The following is a 20,506-nucleotide window of genomic DNA, read 5'->3' on the forward strand; positions in this document are numbered from 1 at the left end:
AAGGCATTTTGTTATGCATTCCATCATAGAATTGCGTTATGGTCTGTGGTAACGGAATCCATAACACAATTCACCTTTTACCAGTAAACGAAGCGTGAACGAATTTCAAAATATGAAATTTGCTAATCTCTGTTGGACATACATATTAATTTTGGCTGAACGTACCGACCATCTAATATGTATGCGGGTCTCCTGACTCTCCCCCATTGGCAGATGGCAGGGGAGAGAACAATCAAGAAGCTAGGTTTCTAACATGCCCGATACTTTTGTTTTCAGGGAGATAAACCAGCGAAGGAGGTGCCTGTCAGTACCTTATTCCCTTCTTGCCATTTTGAGCAGAGCATACAAGTGTATGTGGGGGTTAGGAGAGAAAGCTGTTGACCAAACAAAAATGTTTTGCCAACAGCTATCTGAAAAGTTTGGCCAGCTTTATTGTATAATTTCCCTTTAGTGCCATCACAGGGGAAATAAAGTATTAGACCGCTTTTACACAGTCAGTGTTTGGTCAGTGATTTTCATCAGTAATTCTGAGCCAAAACCAGGGGCAGGTCCAAAACACAGAACAGGAGCAACTCTTTTGGCTCACAATCACTGATGGAAATCACTGATCAAACACTGACTGTGTGAAGGCGGCCTTACACAGTGCCCATTTACACCAATTATTTTATCTCTGTCAAGAATTGGCGTCGATTATAGCGCAAGTCTACACAAGGTAAATTTGGCACATCTTACTCCAGCTCATTCATTTTAAATGCTCTTTTCACTGGCCAAAAAATAAGGATCTGTACAGAGGACTTACCCTCCTCTATTATCTCAGAATTCCCTAAAAGGGTTTAAGAGAATGTTTTCTAAACTGGACGACCCATTAAAAGAACCGGTTGTTAATCATACAAGGGAGACTGCTAAGAAATTGTTAAACCTTGATGTTTCAGGCTTCAGTTATGACTTGTTTGGTAGCAAAATGTAGGAGATAAGTTTGGGAACCCCCTTGGAGAACCTAAATATCTTTGAGGCTAGTTATTGAATGGGTCATTGTGGACTATGGGTAGGCCCATCATGTGCAAAGGATGTCACTGATGAGGTGAATGCTTAGAAGATTTTATCTTTGACACCCAGGCAACAAGCCAGGTACCAAGAGCAAGTGTATATTGCAGGAGACTCTGAGGATTAGGGTGTCCCAAGAGCTCACTTCGCAACTTCTTCTGTACAGCTGTTTAGAAATCATGTATGATGGCAGATGGAAAAACCTGAAGACCATTGGGGAACTTGTTAGATCCTTCAGTTTTTAGGTACTAGAGATAGTGTGGCAGTATGAACAATGCAAACGGGTCTTCGTCTTTAGTTTTTTCTACTAGGGACACCTATGGTTTGTGTATATGTTTCATATGTAGCTACATGATTTGAGATGTTTGGAAACTGGTTTAAAAATGTTCAGTTTTGGCTCTGAATAGCAATTACATTAATAATAGCAATTACCAGCAAATTCTAAACTTCGACTGTCTCCACTTGTTAATGCAAAGAAATACATGGAGCAGCGTACCTATGGTTGTCCTTAGCTTCCTTCAACCAAAACTGGTGATATGTGCAACTGATGAAACGTCTAAGATGATCATTCAAGAGACAATTGCCCTCCCGTGTGACCAATGATAACAGTGTTTGAGAATAGCATAACAAGCAGAGCTGCAGCGTAAGGCATGGAGAAGAAACTCACAATTATACATCCTAAACAGGATTTCCCAAAACTCCTGTATCAGAAATTTTTCCTTATGGAGGTTTTTAACCATACAAGAGCATTAAATATCTTAATAGTTCATGTTATCTGTGTTTATAGGCAACAAATCAGACCTGGTGGAGAAGAGGCAGATCTTGTTTGAAGATGCCTGCACTTTTGCCGAGAAGCACGGACTTGGGGCGGTCTTAGAAACCTCAGCTAAAGAGTACCATAACATTGAAGAAGTTTTCCTTCTGATGGCTAAGGAACTTATTGCACGCAACACCCTTCACTTTCACAAGGAAAGTCCAAGGAACAGCTTTGTGCTGGACTCTCGGCCTATTCTGACAGCCAATGAGCCAGATAAAAAATGTCTTTGTGGGTAGACATGGGGGAGCTGGACAATCAAGGCCTCCACTAGATGAGCCGAGTTTATGTTTCCATATACAATGCCATGGAGCATGAGGCAGGGTCAGACAAGTCTTAGCGAAAGCTCCTATGGGTGTGATTGGCACCTTTGACATCTTGCACAGTGGAACCAAGTCAAGGGTCATCTTCTACAAGGGATGGTGGAGAGGTAAACCAACAATGCACTCTCCTGCTCCTAGATGAATGGTAGGCAGGGTTTTGTGAGAAGAAAGTTCCCATCCCTAGCATAAGTGAAAGCTATCCACAAAATCTGTAGGATAAGCCTAAAAACAATGGAAGACTATCCTGATCATCAACAAGGTAGTGGTAGTTTTTACTGCAGGCTTTTTAAGATGCCTTCTGAGAATGTTTTAAATGAAACCTACTGTAATGAAATCTACTGTTATGTAATAACTTTTATATTTGTCTCATTTAAATACAAATGATTGAGTCACGAGACAGAATTTACACATTTAAAAAATAAACATACAATGAAATTCCTTTAATTTAGAAAGTCTCTGCACTGTTCTAACTACGGATTGCACCGGGTATCGAAGTATCACAGAACACGGCACGCGCTGCTCTCAGCACGTGCCATGTTTCCCTCAGCAGCACAGGGGAGAAGGAAACAGTCTTTCCCTCCCCCCTGTGCCACTGCTACTGCTGCCGCTGCCACCAATAAGGAGAGAGAAGGGTGGAGGAGGGGAGGGACTGTGGCCACTGCGCCACCAATGAATATAATTAACATTTAATAGAGATACTGGAGGCCACACCTGAGGGGTTAACTGCCGCTGATCGCAGCTCCCTGTCATAGAGTTCCGGTGCCGGCTATGTGATTCTGCTGCCAGCACCCGCCTCCTGTATCTGTATTAAATGTTAATTATCTCCATTGGTGGCGCAGTGCGCCAAACCCCCCGCCCCCCCAAGATAAAAAAGCATTGGTGGCGCAGTGCGTCCTCCCCCCCAGCCCAGTATTAAAATCATTGGTGGTGCAGTGCGCCACCCCCGGTATTATAATCATTGGTGTGTCCCCTCCCCTCCTCTTCATTGGTGGTGCAGTGGCAGCTTCTGATCGGAGTCCCGAGCAGTGTAATCCTGGGGCTCCAATCGGTTACCATGGCAGCCAGGATGCTACTGAAGCCCTGGCTGCCATGGTAATCTCCCTGCTGCTGTGTGCACTATGCACAGGGCAGCAGGGAGGGTGTGAAGTCCCATTCTCCCTAGTAGAGCTCTATCAGGGTGAAGAGGACAAGGGATGAAAGATCCCAGGTTCTAGCCCCTAAAGGGGGAAATAGTTATTAGTTTGTAAAAAAAATACATTAAAAAAAACACACCAAAATATTAAGTATAAATCCCCCCCTTTCCCAATTTTACATATAAAATATAAAAACAATAAATAATAAACATATTACATATCGCCACATCCGAAAAGTCCAAACTATTAAAATATTTTAAAAAATCTCCCTTGCGGTGAATGCTGTAGCAGAAAAAAAAAAAAAAAAAGTGCACCATTCGCCATTTTTTTTTTTGTCACCTTATCCCCCAAAAAAATAGGATCGATTATGGGCCAGACGTTCCATAAAATGCGGAATGCACTTTCTTTTTTTGGTGTTTTCTTTTTTTGCGTGGTATTGAATGATATCGAGTATCGCAATCCTTTTTTATGGTATCGAAATCAAATGAAATTTTTGGTATTGTGACAACCCTAGTTCTAACACAAAAATGCAATATTATATGAAAATCCACATAACCAGAAGACTAAATAGACACAAACAATTACAAAGTTCCGAAAATTACATCAATTCAACTTATTTAACAGTAATTTACTGTGAAACACACAGGGCCAGATTTACTAATCTTATAGATGGTATAAGCTTGGGCAGGCTGTCTAGACCTGTACTAGATCTATCACAGGAGCTCAGACTGGATGATAAATGTGGTTCAGGGATAGACGCTTTTCTCTGACTCTATACCAACTATTGGATGAGACAGATTGTGGAGCATCTTTTCCACCAAGGCCATACCCTTGTAGAGCATGACAGAAAAAAGTGTAGAAACCTTAGAAACACTTTTCAGTTTTTTTTTAGAACAGACAATATGAGGGTACCTTAAAGGGGGTATCACACAGTTAAAACAGTTTCTACTTACATATCTGGTGGACTTGTTTGCCTTTCTGTGGGTGGGCAGTAGCTTCATAAAGCACCTGCATCTACTTGGATGCATAGCAATTAGCTCTTGTTAAAGGGTTTCTGTCACCACACTTTTTACTATTAAACAGGCTGACATTATACATGTGCAAATGTCACCTGAATTTAACTCTGCTATTCTTTTTTTTTTTTCAGTGTGCCCCTGTTTTTGTGCAATTATAACTTTTATTATATGCTAATTAGCCTCTAGGAGCGCTAATTGATTGACAGGGCCAGGCCAGCGTTGGTCTCTTTCTGCTGGCCCTGTCTGCTGGGGAAATCTCGCGCCTGCGCCGTCCGGTTCAGTATTCGGCGCAGGCGCAGTGAGGGAAGGACACTCGGCTGGCTGCTGGCTTCCGACGTATTTGGCGCAGGCGCAGTGAGGAAGCCGGCGGCCGGCGAGCGTCCTTCCCTAACTGCGCCGAATACTGAACGGGATGGCGCAGGCGCGAGATTTCCCCGGCAGACAGAGCCAGCAGGAGGAGACCAACGCTGGCCCGGCCCTGTCAATCAAGAGTAGAATGGAGTGGAAAGAGGTGGGAGAACGGAGCCAATAGGAGCAGGTGCAATGCCTATAATAAAAGTTATAATTGCACAAAAACGGGGGAACACTGAAAAAAACAAAGAATAGCAAATTCGGGTGACATTTGCACATGTATAATGTCAGCCTATTTAATAGTTAAAAGTGTGGTGACAGAAACCCTTTAACCCCATTCCTCCCTGGATAGAAAACAGTTTCTCACACATAGATATGGTATGCAATACCCCCCTCACCCCAATTTCCTATTCTACTGTCTATAGAGATATTACTATATACTGCAGTGCCTTGAAAAAGTGTTCATATCCTATGAACTTTCCAAATTTTTTCACGTTACACCCACAAACTTAAATGTATTTTATTAGGAGTTTAAGTGATAGACCAACACAAAGTAGCAAGTATGTGTGAAGTGAAAAGAAACGGATACATGGTTTTCTAAATGTTTAATAAATAAAAATCTGAAAAGTGTGACGTGCATTTGTATTCAGCCCCCTGTACTCTAATACCCCTAAATAAAATCCAGTGTGACCAATCGCCTTCCGAAGTCACCTCATTAGTAACTAGATTCCACCTGTGATTTAGGCCTCATGCACACGACCGTTCCGTTTTTTGCGGTCCGCAGCTCAGGTGGGAAAATCTGTCCACAGAACAACTAACAGGGCTCTTTCACACGAGCGGATGCCGTGCAGGTAATCTGCTGCGTCAATGAGTGCCAAGCCCCGTCCCGGACAGCAGAAGCACGGAGCAGTAACATGATTGATAATGCTCCGTGCCTCTCTGTGACCTTTTTACTACAAAATCACAGTGAGATAAAGTTGTCATTGTGATTTCGTAGTAAAAAGGTCACAGAGAGGCACGGAGCATTATCAGTCATGTTACTGCTCCGTGTCTGTACTGTCTGGAACGGGGCTTGGCTGTCATTCACGCTGCAGATGACACGCACGGCATCCGCTAGTATGAAAGTGCCCTTAGTCGTGTACTCCACGAATCTCATTATGGAAGAGTGACAAAACAGAAAGCCATTTTTTTAAAGCAAGCCATAAGAAATCCCATTTGCAGTTTGCCACAAGCCATGTAGAGGACACAGGTGTTCTGGTCAGATGAGACCAAAATTGAACTTTTTGGCCCAAATGCAAAATGCTATGAGGGTCATTTATCAAACTGGTGTAAAGTAGAACTGGCTAGGTTGCCCATACCAACTAATCAGATTCCTCCTTTCATTTTCAAAAGGAGCTGTGAGTAATGAAAGGTGGAATCTGATTGGTTGCTATGGGCAACTAAGCCAGTTCTACTTTACACCAGTTTGATAAAAGACCCCCTAGGTGTGCTGGAAAACTAACACTGCACATCACCCTGAACACACCAGCAGCATCATGAAACATGGTGGTGGCAGCATCATGCTGTGGGAATGCTTATCTTCAGAAGGGACAGGGAAACTGGTCAGAGTTGATGGGACAAGTGGTACCTTGGCACCGAACCTGAGTTCGGGAAATGTTTTTTTACAGTAGAAATCAATTTCTGAAGTTATTATGCAAAGTCTCGTGAGACTTCGCGAAGCAATAACTACGACTCATCTGAGCCAATACATTCTTAGGCTACTTTCACACTTGCGTTCGGGGCTCCGCTTGTGAGTTCCGTTTGAAGGCTCTCACAAGCGTCCCCGAACTGATCCGTCCAGCCCTAATGCATTCTGAGTGGATACGGATCCGCTCAGAATGCATCAGTATGGCTCCGTCTGTCCTCCGCTCCGCTCAGCAGGCGGACACCTGAACGCTGCTTGCAGCGTTCGGGTGTCCGCCTGGCCGTGCGGAGGCAAACGGATCCGTCCAGACTTACAATGTAAGTCAATGGGGACGGATCCGTTTGAAGTTGACACAGTATGGCTCAATTTTCAAACGGATCCGTCTCCCATTGACTTTCAATGTAAAGTCAAAACGGATCCGTTTGCACTATCATAAAAAAAAAAAAAAAAAAAAAAAAAAATTTTTTTTTTTTTTTTTTTTGTTCATGGTAATGCAAACGGATCCGTTCTGAACTGAGCCACCGTCTGCATTAATATGAGCGGATCCGTTCAGAACGGATCCGATCGAACGCTAGTGTGAAAGTAGCCTTATACTGTACGGGGCGCTCGCTCCGTACAGTATTGAAACAAAGTTTTATGCGAATCGACTTCGGATGTTTCATCCGAAGTCGATTCGCTCATCCCTAAAGAAAAACAATATTTTTTATTGCATGTATATTGTAGTAATACTTCCTTTAATTCTCTATTCTTGTATATAACTACTTTTTCGAGGATAACCCTTTAAACCCCTTCATCCCCAGATCCCTTACAGCTTCATACATAAACACAACTATATTTAATTATGCTAATTGCATGTATGACACACGTGTCCGGAATTGTATATGAATTTATAGACAGAAGGCATTATTTGACTTGTGGGATAAACTGGTTTGACAACATTGAGTTCATTCCATAGGTTCTACCTGCCGCATGGAACTGCCATTGTGACCTGAATAGACCTATAAATGGAAATAGAAATGCCAGCTGCTGCCCTGATCTGTATGTAGGACGCCTTCTGATCTACATATGTTTAGTGTGGCAGATAGGAGACAGGGATTAGGAGGATCACAATAGGAGAAATGGCCCTCCCCAGCAGAAACCCATCCAATAACTGCTGTCTGCCTTATCTGCCCGGAGATAAGGCGCATAGTATACACAGAGGATATTGCACATCATTTGTATCCCATATTACTCCAGGCTGACATTTACCTGCACAAAGGTTGCGTAGGCTTATGGCAGTTACAGGTGCGGCAGCCTCGATGCACTGACATCTGTGAAATACTAACACCCAATCTCTGGGGGGGAGGATTTGAAACAATTAAATGGTGTGTATACTTTTACAACCGTTTTTATTACCAAGGCACCTGAAATAAAATCTAAAATAACTATGTAAATAGCCGTTTTTTCTGTATCCAGCTCCTGTGTAGATCTGTAGGTCTCTAAGGGCTCCACAATTTATGGATACATGCTGTGCGCATTCCGAACTTTGCGGAACAGAGCGGCCGGCCCCTAATAGAACAGTACTATCCTTGTCTGTAATGCAGATAATAATGCGGAACGGCCATGCGGGCGTACTGACAGAGAATGCACACAGAGTAATTTCAGTTTTTGCGGCCCCATTGAAGTAAATGGTTCTGCAAAAAAAAAAAAAAACGGAACAAACACTGAGAAAACATACATTCATGTGCGTGAGCCCTAACAGCCCTATCAGCAGCATACCCATTGTGCAGTCTAGGAGTAGAGTAATACATGACGGTGTTGCCACTTTAAGGGGCTTATGAACAGTACAACTACGCAATGAGTAGGGCATTCCAAATTAAGTATTATTGTAATCTACATGCAATAAAAATATTTTTAATTCTTTTTGTGTACGTGACATTTTCCTCTCTGGTCACGCCCCCTGCCGTTTTTCCTTCTTGTTTACTGTTTCCTGCATTCAGACGTGGATTCACATGCTCAGTAGCTCCCCTGCATGCAGGTGTTGTGCTCTCATAGTGAGGGCTCACGCAAATTGCGGATCTGCAACACACAGATACCGGCCGTGTGTGTTCCGCATTTTGCGGAACGGAACGTCCTGCCCTCCGTAGAACTTTCCTATCCTTGTCCGAAAAAGGGACAAGCATAGGACATGTTCTACTTTTTTGCAGGTGCCACGGAACGGACATACTAATACGGACAGCACACAGTGTGCTGTTCGCATCTTTTGCGGCCCAATTGAAGTGAATGGGTCTGCCTCCGATCGGCAAAAAATGACAAAAACCACGGTCACATGCATGAGCCCTGAACCTGCCCAGGCACCTTTAAATTCATATAAAAATATAGCTATATCTCTCTCTCTAGACAGTAGAAAAGTAAATTGTGGTGTATTACATACTATTTTCCATGCAGTGGGAGATCCAGGTTCTTGACTCTCCCATGTGATGAGCTGCTGCTCACCCACAGAAAGGGAAGAAAGTCCTCCAGATTAAAAAAAAAAAAAAAAAAAGCCTTATGCCCTTGGTATAACTCTTTTAAAAATTCGGAAAAGAATTCCAACATCCATCAATCAGCTGGAAATGCATCCCCAGAGGCTGCTTGACAAAGGCTCCGTTGAGGTGAGCTGAAACATTGTACTTAGTGTAATAAAGGATCCACTTTTCACCATCTAAGTCCGGAGTGCTGCCTTGTGCTTTTCTATACTACATCCCCAGAGGCAGCTAGCCTATCAGTGCACCATATTGCCAGCTGATTCATTTCAATAGGAGATGTGTGATGCCAGTTTTTTCCAGTGGTGAAGCCGCAGAGGAACTGAAACTCATCTCCAGGAGGCCCTTTTAACCAACAGCTTGCCAAAAGCAGGCAATCCCTTTAAATACTCCTTACACAGGTTGGGCATCCCTGCTCTAAAGGAACAATATTTAGCAAATGAAGCAGTGGAAAATGTCCCAAGGGTCATTGAAAAGAGTTTAGGCAAAAACCCTTCTGTCCTGAAGGGGAAAGGGGGCTGGTTTGAACCTTGCTATGGGGCCCTTACTTCTGTATGTCCTTACACCTCCCCCTTATGCATTGAGACCACACATTTTCAATCACTTTTTAATAAGTTGTACTTCCCATAGAGCGTAGTAGTTTTTCAACAGGACTGCTCATTTCAGTCCTCGGTGCACAGCTCCCGGGGCACTAGTGGGGGTGGTGCCTCTGCTTTGAGTGATGCAGCAGGCAAGCGGTGCTTGGAGAATATAATCCCGCCCCTTGCCTGTACGTGCACACTCCTGAGGCTGCTAGTGTATCAGAATCACTAGCAGTCTCAGTGGAGCAGACCCTGTATAGATCGTGACAAGCAATGATAAGAGGTTGCTGTCATCTGTTTCTTACATGAATGTGGACATTGAGAGCCCATTCCCAGCCACCAGAAAGGCCAGCTTTTTTTCTTTCTGTGCGCAATCGCGGCCTTGCAGCGGTGGCCATAACCCCTAGAGACGAGCAGTCTACAAAGAGAAAGAAGATAGTGGGGACCAGAGGCATTACTACTAATGAAACGACATTAGTAAGTTGCTTTACTCAGTGGTATAAAGATAAGAAATATAACGATGAGGTGAGACAACCCCTTTAAGTCACAGATTGAGGGTCCAAGAGTATGTACCTTCTACAGCTAGAGGCTGTGACTTTACCTCAAAAACATTTTGTTACACAGAACAGTTTGTAGCATTTAATGCTGCAAACTGGTTTGACTGGAATACAATCCAGTGACTGGAATACAATCTTGACTAACCATGCCGGATTTCCTCTTCTCAGTCTGGCACGGTTTGCCAGCAACATCCAAGCTGGCCATAAACCTGACACCACACACGACTATAAAACTAAGGAACGCTTATAAACTTGTACGAGTGTCACCTGTCATATTTACTTTACAGCACTGATCGCCAATAAACTATAACTCCCAGCATGCCCTCCAACCAATGAAGATCCACAAGTTGGAGATCATTGCTTTAGAGGTTTCATAACCTAGACTGATAATGACTCTATGCTATGGATAGTGCCAGTAGGGCACCCAAAAAGGTATGTGACCAACATGCAGTCCTAAAGGTTTATATACGGAGGTGATGTTCCAAAAACAAATGTAAGAAAAGCGTTCCCTACGTGGTACAAATGACAAATTATCTTGATTCTGCGAGTCAGTACAATTACAGTAATGCCAAGTTCTGGGGGGTTTTTAATAGCTTTTCTTGGGTTTTAAAACAAAAAACTTTGAATGTTTTCTTTGCATCCCCATATTTTGACCCCGATAACTATAGAGCTGTGTGATGGCTCACTTTCTGCAGTGCTATCCATATCTTTCATTGATCCCATTTTTGGGTGTGTAGGAGTACCACTTTTTATTCAATTTCTTTAGGAAGGGACAGGACTAAAAAATAAAATAAAAAACTGCAAATTAGCCATTTCGATTTTTCTTTCACCTTACGCCATTCACCATATTGGATACATTTTTATATTTTAATAGTTTGGGCATCTTGGAACTAGGCAATACCAATGAGGATTATTTTTATTTTGTTTATTATACTAAAATAGGGAAAAGGGGGGCGATTAGAATTTTATTTATATTTATAAAATGCCAGAAAGGGGTCTAGTCTGGTGCTTAAAGGGGTATTCCAGTAAAATAAGTTAATTTTTTTAAAAACTGCATTAATGCTGCAAGCTCTGACCCAACCAGAACCCATACATATAAACCACAGTTTCAATTTACCTTTCAATCCATTTGTCTAGCTCCTATGTGAGCCTGCAACACACAGTGTCATGGCTCCTGATCTTCCCTCACACAATTACAATCCCCACAATCCCTAGCTTTCCTGCAGTGAGTGCTGATGTTTACTGATTGGCTGCCTGATATACAGCCCAGCCACGCCCCCTCTACTCAGTAATCAGCAGCACCTTTGTTTCACAAGACATTTAGGTAGAGAATTGATAGTAACTAGGGTTGAGCGAACCCGAACTGTAAAGTTCGGGTTTATACCGAACTTTAGGATTTTTGGACCCCGGACCCGAACATTTCAGAAAAACTTCGGGTTCGGTACTTTCTTGGCACTTTTTGAAAGGCTGCAGAGCAGCCAATCAACAAGCGGTTAACTGTCTGACCTTAGAAGCCATCACAGCCATGCCTACTAATGGCATGGCTGTGATTGGCCAGTGTATCATGTGACCCAGCCTCTATATAAGCTGGAGTCACGTAGCGCTGCACGTCACTCTGCTGTTACTAGTGTAGGGAGAGGATGCTGCTGGTGATTTCAGGGAGAGAATAGGAGAGAATCTAACTCAGCGATCTACATAGAAATAGTTGTGTGGGTGCAGGGCACAATCGTTTTACCCTGCCCTGAGCCCATTGACTAAAAAACAACAACTTTTATCCGTCTGTTAGTTAGGTGGCCGGGCGGCAGCGGCCATTTTATGCAAGCTCAGTGCACTAGCACTGCATCTGAGCTTTTGGGACATTGGTAAATCACCACTTTTTGGGGGCAATATACAACATCTGGATTAGTCAGTGTGCAATTTAAGCTAGACATACAGCCAACATTTTCTGGGGTTTTAAAACACACTTTTTTTTTTGCCAAAAAACAGTATTTTCCTGAAATGCAAGTGTTAAATTCAAGTTTAATATATACAGCTTTCATATGGATTAGTTAGTGTGCAATTTAAGCTAGAAATATACCCATCATTTTCAGGGGTTTTAAAAACACACTTTTTTGCCCAAAAACTGTATTTTCTTGATCTGCAAGTGTTAAATTCAAGTTTAATATATACAGTGTAACGTTCACGTCCACACACACACACAGGGGGAAGGATAGTGACCACTGTGCTCCACCCTCACTCCTGGCCCTGCCTACTTGCCTCACGAGTCCTGATGACAGGGGACAACTGGACGACAGTCCCTTACTTAGGATATGTGCAGGGAAGACAGACAAGACAAAATACGGAACTTGAACGGACCGGGTCAGAACCAAGAGAGCTACGCAGTACAATGGGTTAAGCAAAGAATGATCAGGAGAAGCCGGGGTCAGCAGGCAAAGGATCGTCAGGGAACAGGATCAGGTGAGTATTCACTAGTCCAACAAATAGCCAGGAACCTAGAATTAACAGGCAACCTGTGGTCAGCAGGCTGCCTGTATTAATAGTGGGGTCTGAGGGTCATGTGACGTGGCCAGCGTCACATGACCGACACACAGACAAGTCGAGCACCGAGTGATCAGCTCAGTGCTCAAGGCAGACCTAGGAGCAGGGAGCCTCCCAGCTAGCAAAGCCACCCTGGGAACGAGGCCAAACACAGATCCTCGCTCCCGAAGCTAAGCAGCAGGTCTGCAGCTGATGGGAGACCGACTGCGCCTTTGGAGCCTGTGACATACAGCTTTCATATTCTGTTACCAAAAAAACACTTTTTGGGCAATCTACAACAGCTGGATTAGTCAGTGTGCAATTTAAGCTAGAAATACACCCATCATTTTCAGGGGTTTTAAAAACACACTTTTTGACAAAAAGTAGTATTTTCCTGATCTGCAAGTGTTAAATTCAAGTTTAATATATACAGCTTTCATAATCTGTTACCCCCAATTTTTTTTTTTTTAGCAATCTACAACATCTGGATTAGTCAGTGTGCACTTTAAGCTAGAAATACACCCATTATTTTCTGGGGTTTTAAAAACACACTTTTTTTTGCCAAAAACCACTATTTTCAGGCCTTGCAGCATCAGCACGTGTGAAATTACAGGCTTATATACTGCTGTCAAATTCAGTTGTTAAACAAACACTTGTTTGGGCACAAAAAATTTAGTTGGCAGCCTTTGATGCAGATGTCATTGTGAGATACACTTTTGGGTTAGATTCAGAGATTTGAAATACCGCCATTTGGTGCACCAATATTGAATTCAGGCCTACAGTGGGTCAGGCCGTGTGAGATACACCCTGTATATACAGGGCTTATATTATTTCATTAATAAAACACCCTTTTGGGGGCAAAATACACAATATTACAGCTCTCATATTCTGTTACCCCAATTTTTTTTATTCAGTGTGCACTTTAAGCTAGAAATACACCCATCATTTTCTGGGGTTTTAAAAACACACTTCTTTTTGCCAGAAAACACTATTTTCAGGCCTTGCAGCATAAGCACGTTTGAAATTCCTGGGTTATATACAGCTGCCATATTAAGTTATTAAACAAACACTCATTTGGGCAAAAAAGTTTATTTGGCAGCCTTTGCTGCATATGTCATTGTGAGATACACCCTTAATACATTTGGGTTAGATTCAGAGATTTGAAATACCGCCAATATTGATTTCAGGCCTACACTGGTTCAGGCCGTGTGAAATACACCCTCTACATACAGGGGTTTGATTCAGGCATTTGAAATACAGCCATTTGAAATACAGCCATTTTGGGCAAAGAAATCTTTAATTCAGGCCTACACTGGTTCAGGCCGTGTGAGATACACCCTCTACATACAGGGGTTTGATTCAGGCATTTGAAATACAGCCATTTGAAATACAGCCATTTTGGGCAAAGAAATCTTTAATTGAGGCCTACACTGATTCAGGCCGTGTGAGATACACCCTCTACATACAGGGGGTTGATTCAGGCATTTTAAATACAGGCATTTGGGGCAAAAAAATCTTTAATTGAGGCCTAGTCTGGTTAAGGCTGTGTGAGATACACCCTTTACATACTGTTGTTCTATTCTACTATTAATTCAACACCCATTTAGGGCAAGATCCTAAATTCAAAAAATATGAGGAGAGCGTCAAATAAGGGACGTGGCCCAGGTCGTGGTGCTGCTGGTGGAGCTCCTGTTGCAGGGAGAAGACGTGGTCTATCTGTGCCAGCTACACGCACAAGTGAACCCCCTTCCTTAGGTGCAAGTAGGCGACAAAACCTTCAGCGGTATTTGGTCGGGCCTAATGCTGCTCTATGAATGGTGAGGTCTGAACAAGTACACCAGTCTCCTGCTGAAAGACCACAGTTGGCACCTGCAGCCGATGTCCATCAGTCTTTCACCTCACCCCATTGCAAATCAGCCAAGCAGTCTGAGCCCCAAGTCATCAGCCAAGCAGTCTCTTCTGCTTTTTGATGACCCTGTTAGCAGGGTTTCCCAGGGACATCCACCTAGCCCTGCCCCAGAAGTGGAAGAGATTGAGTGCACCGATGCCCAACCACTTATCTTTCAAAATGAGTACATGGGAGGACCATCGCAGCACGTCTCGGATGATGACGAAACACAGGTGCCAACTGCTGGGGCTTTCGAAAGTGTGCAGACTGACAAGGAAGGCAGGGGTGAAGACTGGGTGGAAGATGATGTGGAGGACGATGAGGTCCTCGACCCCACATGGAATCAAGGTCATGCGAGTGACCTATGTAGTTTGGAGGAAGAGGTGGTGGTCGCACAGAGCCACCATCACAGCAGAAGAGGGAGCAGGGTGCAAAAGCGGAGCTGCCGTCCTCTAGACAGTATGCCTGCTGCTGCCCACCGCAGCAAGGGACCGAGCACACCAAAGCCAGCTCCAAGGAGTTCCCTGGCGTGGCAGTTCTTCAGACAATGTGTTGACGACAAGACACGAGTGGTTTGCACACTGTGCAATCAAAGCCTGAAGCGAGGCATAAATGTTCTCAACCTGAGCACAACCTGCATGACCAGGCATTTAAGTGCAAAGCACGAGCTGCAGTGGAGTAGACACCTAAAAAACCAAGAAAGGTCTCTGGCTCCTCCTGCTTCCTCCTCTGCTGCAGTCTCGGCATCTTCATCCACCTCTGGAGTGACAGTGCCACCTCGCAAACAGAGGATCTGCCAGCAACACCAACACCTGAGTCACCAAGCATCTCCACAATGTCCCAAGGAAGCGTTCAGCTCTCCATCTCCCAAATGTTGGAGAGAAAGAGGAAGTACCCCCCTAACCACCCACGATCCCTAGCCCTGAAGGCCAGCATTTCTAAATTACTGGCCTTTGAAATGCTGTCATTTCGTCTGGTGGAGACGGATAGTTTTAAAGGCCTTATGACGGTGGCTGTCCCACAGTACGTTATGCCCAGCCGCCACTACTTTTCAAGGCGAGCCATCCCTTCCCTGCACAACCAAGTAGGGGACAAAATCAGGTGTGCACTGCGCAGCGCCATCTGTGGCAAGGTGCACCTGACTACGGATACGTGGACCAGTAAGCACGGTCAGGGCCGTTATATCTCCATAACAGCACACTGGGTAAATGCAGTGGCGGCTGGGCCTGAGGCAGATAGCAGTTTGGCACATGTCCATCCACCACCGAGGATTGCAGGGCGTTTCAGTTTGCCTCCTGTTGCTTCTTCCTCCTACTCTGCTTCCTCATCCGGTCAGCGTAACACATTCACCACCAACTTCAGCACAGCCAGGGGTAAACGACAGCAGGCAGTTTTGGGGGACAAACCCCACACCGCGCAGGAACTGTGGACAGGCCTTGAACAACAGACCGATGAGTGGTTTGTGCCATTTAGCCTCAAGCCCGGCCTGGTGGTGTGCGATAATGGGCAAAATCTCTTAGCAGCTCTGGGACTAGCCAGTTTGACACACATCCCTTGCCTGGCCCATGTGCTGAATTTGGTGGTGCAGAGATTCCTTAAAAATTACCCCGATATGTCGGAGCTGCTGCATAAAGTGTGGGCCGTCTGTGCGCGCTTTCAGCGTTCTGACCCTGCTGCTGCTCGCCTGTCAGCGCAACTTTGGAATTCCCGCTCACCGCCTCATATGCGATGTGCCCACAAGGTGGAACTCCACCTTGCACATGCTGGCCAGACTGTGCGAGCTGCAGCACGCACGGGTGAGTCGCTCGGCGGAACAGCACCACTTCACCACCAATGACTGGGCCTCCATGCGAGACCTGTGTTCCTTGTTGCGCTGTTTCGAGTACTCCACCAACATGGTCAGTGCCGCTAATGCCGTTCTCAGCGTTACTATCCTACTTCTATGCCTCCTTGAAAAAACGCTCCTGGCGATGATGGAGGAGGATGTGGCACAGGAGGAGGAAGAGGGATCATTTCGTAGGGTTTCCGGCCGGTCATTCCCAAGTGGCTCCGAGGGTGGGTTCCTGCACCCACAATCCCAAGGTATACAATTGTCCAGCCAGGGCACCGTTCTGGAGGATGATATGTTCACAGCAGGGTGGCATCCAGACCAGCTCATGGCCATCACTGGTGCGTGGATGGGGGATGGGGGGATAGAGGACATAGACGATACACCTCCCACAGAGGACAGCTTTTCGTTGCCTCTGGGGAGCCTGGCACACATGAGCGATTACATGCTGCAGTGTCTCCCCAACGACCGCCGAGTTGCCCACATTCTAACTCGGGACCCAAACTTGTTTGGGGGTCAAGTTTGGGTCCCGAACATTTTTCAGAAGTTCGGCTGAACCCGCACATCCAGGTGTCCGCTCAACTCTAATAGTTACACACTGAGCATGCTCGACCTCACATAGGCTCAGAACTACAGGTCGATGCCATGGTAATTTGAGGAAACACAGTGGGTAGCATAGGAAAAAACTACTTTTATAACTACTGAACAGTAAATGTGAAATTTATATTATATTAGGTAACTATTGATGGTGAATTAGGCTAAAACATAAGTTACATTTATAATAACCGGAATACCCCTTTCACTAACTTCAGAAAATATTACCCTCATAATTTCATTCCAAGTGTGTGTTGTTGTTTTTTTTTTTTATCTTTGCATTTCAAAAGCCATAACTAATTTTTCCATCAAAACAGCTGTATAAGGGCTTGTTTTTTTTTTTTTTTTTATGGGACTAGTTCTATTTTTAATGGCATTTTTGGGAACATCTATTTTCAGACATTTTTAAATAGATCAATACCAAGTATGTTTAGATTTTTTTTTTAATTACAAATGGGAAAAGGGTTTTAAATATATCTATTTTTTGTGGTTAAAAAAAATATTTGTTTGTTACAGTTTTTTTTGTCCAAGTAGGGCAGTGTTTCCCAACCAGTGTGCCTCCAGCTCTTGCAAAACTACAACTCCCAGCATGCCTGGACAGCCTTTGGCTGTGCGGGCATGCTGGGAGCTGTAGTTTTGCAACAGCTGGAGGCACACTGGTTGGGAAACACTGAAGTAGGGGACTTGAATCTGCAAACATTTGATGACGTAGTATACTCTGCAATACTTCTTTATTAGGCCTCCTGCACACGAACGTGTGTGCCCCGTGGCTGTGCTGCAGGCCGCAATGCACAAACACCCACTGTGGGGCAGCCGATCGCGGACCCATTCACTTTAATGGGTCCGCAATCCGGTCGTTCCACAAAAAGAGATGACATGTTCTATCTTTTCGCAGAACAGAAGTACGGGACAAAACCCCACGGAAGCACTCATGTGGTGCCGAGTGGAATACAGAGGGAGACCCCTCCCTTCATCTAACCAGTCAGTCGATATTTACTCTTGCATCTGACATATTAAGCTGCTGGGATTGGAGATCTCAGCAGCCAATGCATGATGCCAGCTGTATAAGGGCCGATTCATGACCATTGTATCGGCTGCATCTCTTGGACCGACCTAACTGCATTATAGTGATTTAGGATAGTCAGTTCCTATATGATCGTGGTTCTATTGTACTATACGATGACATGAATAAAGTATAATATACACAATCAGATAGGAACTGACTTTACCATAAATCACTATTATGCAGTTAGCTCGGGTCAGGGGAGCCACGGAAGACACACAGTGTCTCCCAGACCAAACCTAGCATGTGAATCAGTCCTAATACTGCTAACTACCTACTTGCATTGACCTACTAGTACACAATGCGGATTACGTGCAAATTTCCTGCCGAATCTAAATGTTGTTGTTTGGGCAGGAAGCACATAAATCATAGTGCACATGCGTGGGATTGCCGGCCGCTCTCTGCAGTGTACAGGCTTCTATGTGAAGCCTGTACTGACTCCTGCACAGCGCGATGCAAGTGCTGTGCAGGAGTGACAGCATAGCAAACAGTGTGCAATGGATGGCACAAGGGGGCAATGGATGGCCAAAAAAAAAAAAAAAAAAGGGGCATGGATGGCAATATGGGCCCACGCTGGAGCACTGGATGGCACAAGAAGGGGGGGGGGGGGGGGGGCAATGGATGGCACTGTTTTTTATTTTTTGCAGTCCTATTGAATTCTATGGGTTTTAGATCTGCATTATGAGGACTAGAATAGGACACGTTCTATCTTTCGCAGAACTGACATACGGATGCGGAAAGCACATGGACGTCAGTGTTTTTTTACAGCCGTATGTCAGTTCCAGTAAAGACAGAACATGTCCTATTCTGATCCTCAAAATGAGGACCTCAAATCCATGGAACTGCGAAAAATATGGATCGCAAAATGGATACGGTCGGGTGCATAAGGGTTTAGATAAACAGAATCTGCAGGTTTTGATACAAAATGGAATTAGATACACAGCTCAGCAGGCTGTATCGCACACATACATGTTAGGATTAGATACAGATGTGATTGGATGCGCTTGCCGATTCCAGCTGTTCATTACACTATGATGGGATTTAGACACTATGTGAGAAGTCTAGGTGTAGAAAGATGGACACAGGAGTTATAGATGGAGTAGCTTCTGCAGACAGAGCAGTGTGGGGGCGTGGCCAGCCTGTGACTCATCACTGTGCAGTGCAGTGCAGCCAGGCTTGTGTATCAATAAAGTTATGTATTCAACAAAGCAAGAAGGGGAGAAAGTAAAACGATCTGCCAGGATAATGTGATGTCTTCCAGGGAGGAAGGAAAGCTCAGACATGAAAAACAGGTATTGGGGGCTTATGTAGGCATAAAAAGAAATTTTGATTTTGGGACCGGACAACCTCTAAGATAAATGGAACAGATTTTTAGTTGCAGAAACTTTCTGCAACAAAAGCTGCAGCATGTGAACGCACCCTTAGGCCTCTTTCAAATGGGCATCATATTTTTTGGCCCGGATAAGAGGCGGGTGCGATTTTTCCACGCTAGTACAAAACATGGTCATGCTTTTTTGCACGCACGTGAGAAAAATCACGCATGTTTGGTATCCAAACCCGAAGTTCTTCACAGAAGTTCGGGCTTGGGATCGGTGTCCTGTAGATTATAAGGGAAAATAATAGCATTCTGAATACAGAATGCATAGTAAAATAGCGCTTTTTTTTTGTGTGTTCAGAGATGTACACTCTGAATGTATTGTATGTCTTGTTGAAGGGAAATAATAAAGAATTTAAAAAAAAAATAATAATAATAATAATAATAATAATAATAATATTTAACTCTCCTTAATCCACTTGCTCGCGTAGCCGGCATCTCTCCTGTCTCTTTCTTTGCTGATTGTAGTCAAGGACCTGTGGTGACGTCACTCCGGTCATCACATGGTCCGTCACATGATCTTTTACCATGGTGACGGACCATGTGATGACCGGAGTGACGTCACCACAGGTCCTTTACTACAATCAGCAAAGACAGACAGGAGAGATGCTGGCTAGCAAGTAGATTAAAGGAGAGTTAAATAAAAAATTTAACCCCTCCAGCTCTATTGTACTATGCATTCTGTATTCAGAATGCTATTATTTTCCCTTATAACCATGTTATAAGGGAAAATAATAATGATTGGGTCTCCATCCCGATACTCTCCTAGCAACCGTGCGTGAAAAATCGCACCGCATCCGCACTAGCTTGCGATTTTCACGCAACCCCATTCACTTCTATGGGGCCTGCGTTGCGTGGATTATCGCACCGCAATGCACAATATAGAGCTTGCTGCGAAGTGATGCGTGAAAATCACCGCTCGCGTGCAGAGCCCCATAGAAATGAATGGGTCCAGATTCAGTGCGGGTGCAATGCATTCACATCACACATTGCACCCGCACGGAATACTCGCCCGTGTGAAAGGGGCCTTATGGCGCTGAGCGAAAAGTGACAGCACAACAGAGCATCGCTTAAAATAAAGATAAAGGGGTCTCAACATGCCCAGGTGATAATTCTCACCATCAGGGAACTGACTGGATGATGACCACATAATGCTCAGCACTGCATAATAATATGCAACAGTCAATTGGGGTGTGTGGCATTTCAATACACCAGATCCCTTATTCTTTCTGGT

The 20,506-nt window shown here is 44.3% G+C and overlaps 1 protein-coding gene across 2 annotated transcripts in view; it reads left to right on the forward strand.

Moving 5' to 3' along the window:
• RAB19 (RAB19, member RAS oncogene family) overlaps positions 1 to 2,801 on the forward strand; it is a 122,410-nt gene extending 119,609 nt beyond the window's left edge. For both annotated transcript variants that reach the window (XM_044271489.1, XM_044271488.1), the window contains exon 4: positions 1,832 to 2,801. In XM_044271489.1, coding sequence (XP_044127424.1) covers positions 1,832 to 2,097 — 266 coding nt within the window. In that variant the 3' untranslated portion in view covers positions 2,098 to 2,801. The remainder of the gene's footprint in view (positions 1 to 1,831) is intronic.
• The last annotated feature ends 17,705 nt before the right edge of the window (positions 2,802 to 20,506 follow it).

This window comes from Bufo gargarizans, chromosome 11 (assembly GCF_014858855.1).
Source record: "Bufo gargarizans isolate SCDJY-AF-19 chromosome 11, ASM1485885v1, whole genome shotgun sequence".
Classification (NCBI taxonomy): domain Eukaryota; kingdom Metazoa; phylum Chordata; class Amphibia; order Anura; family Bufonidae; genus Bufo; species Bufo gargarizans.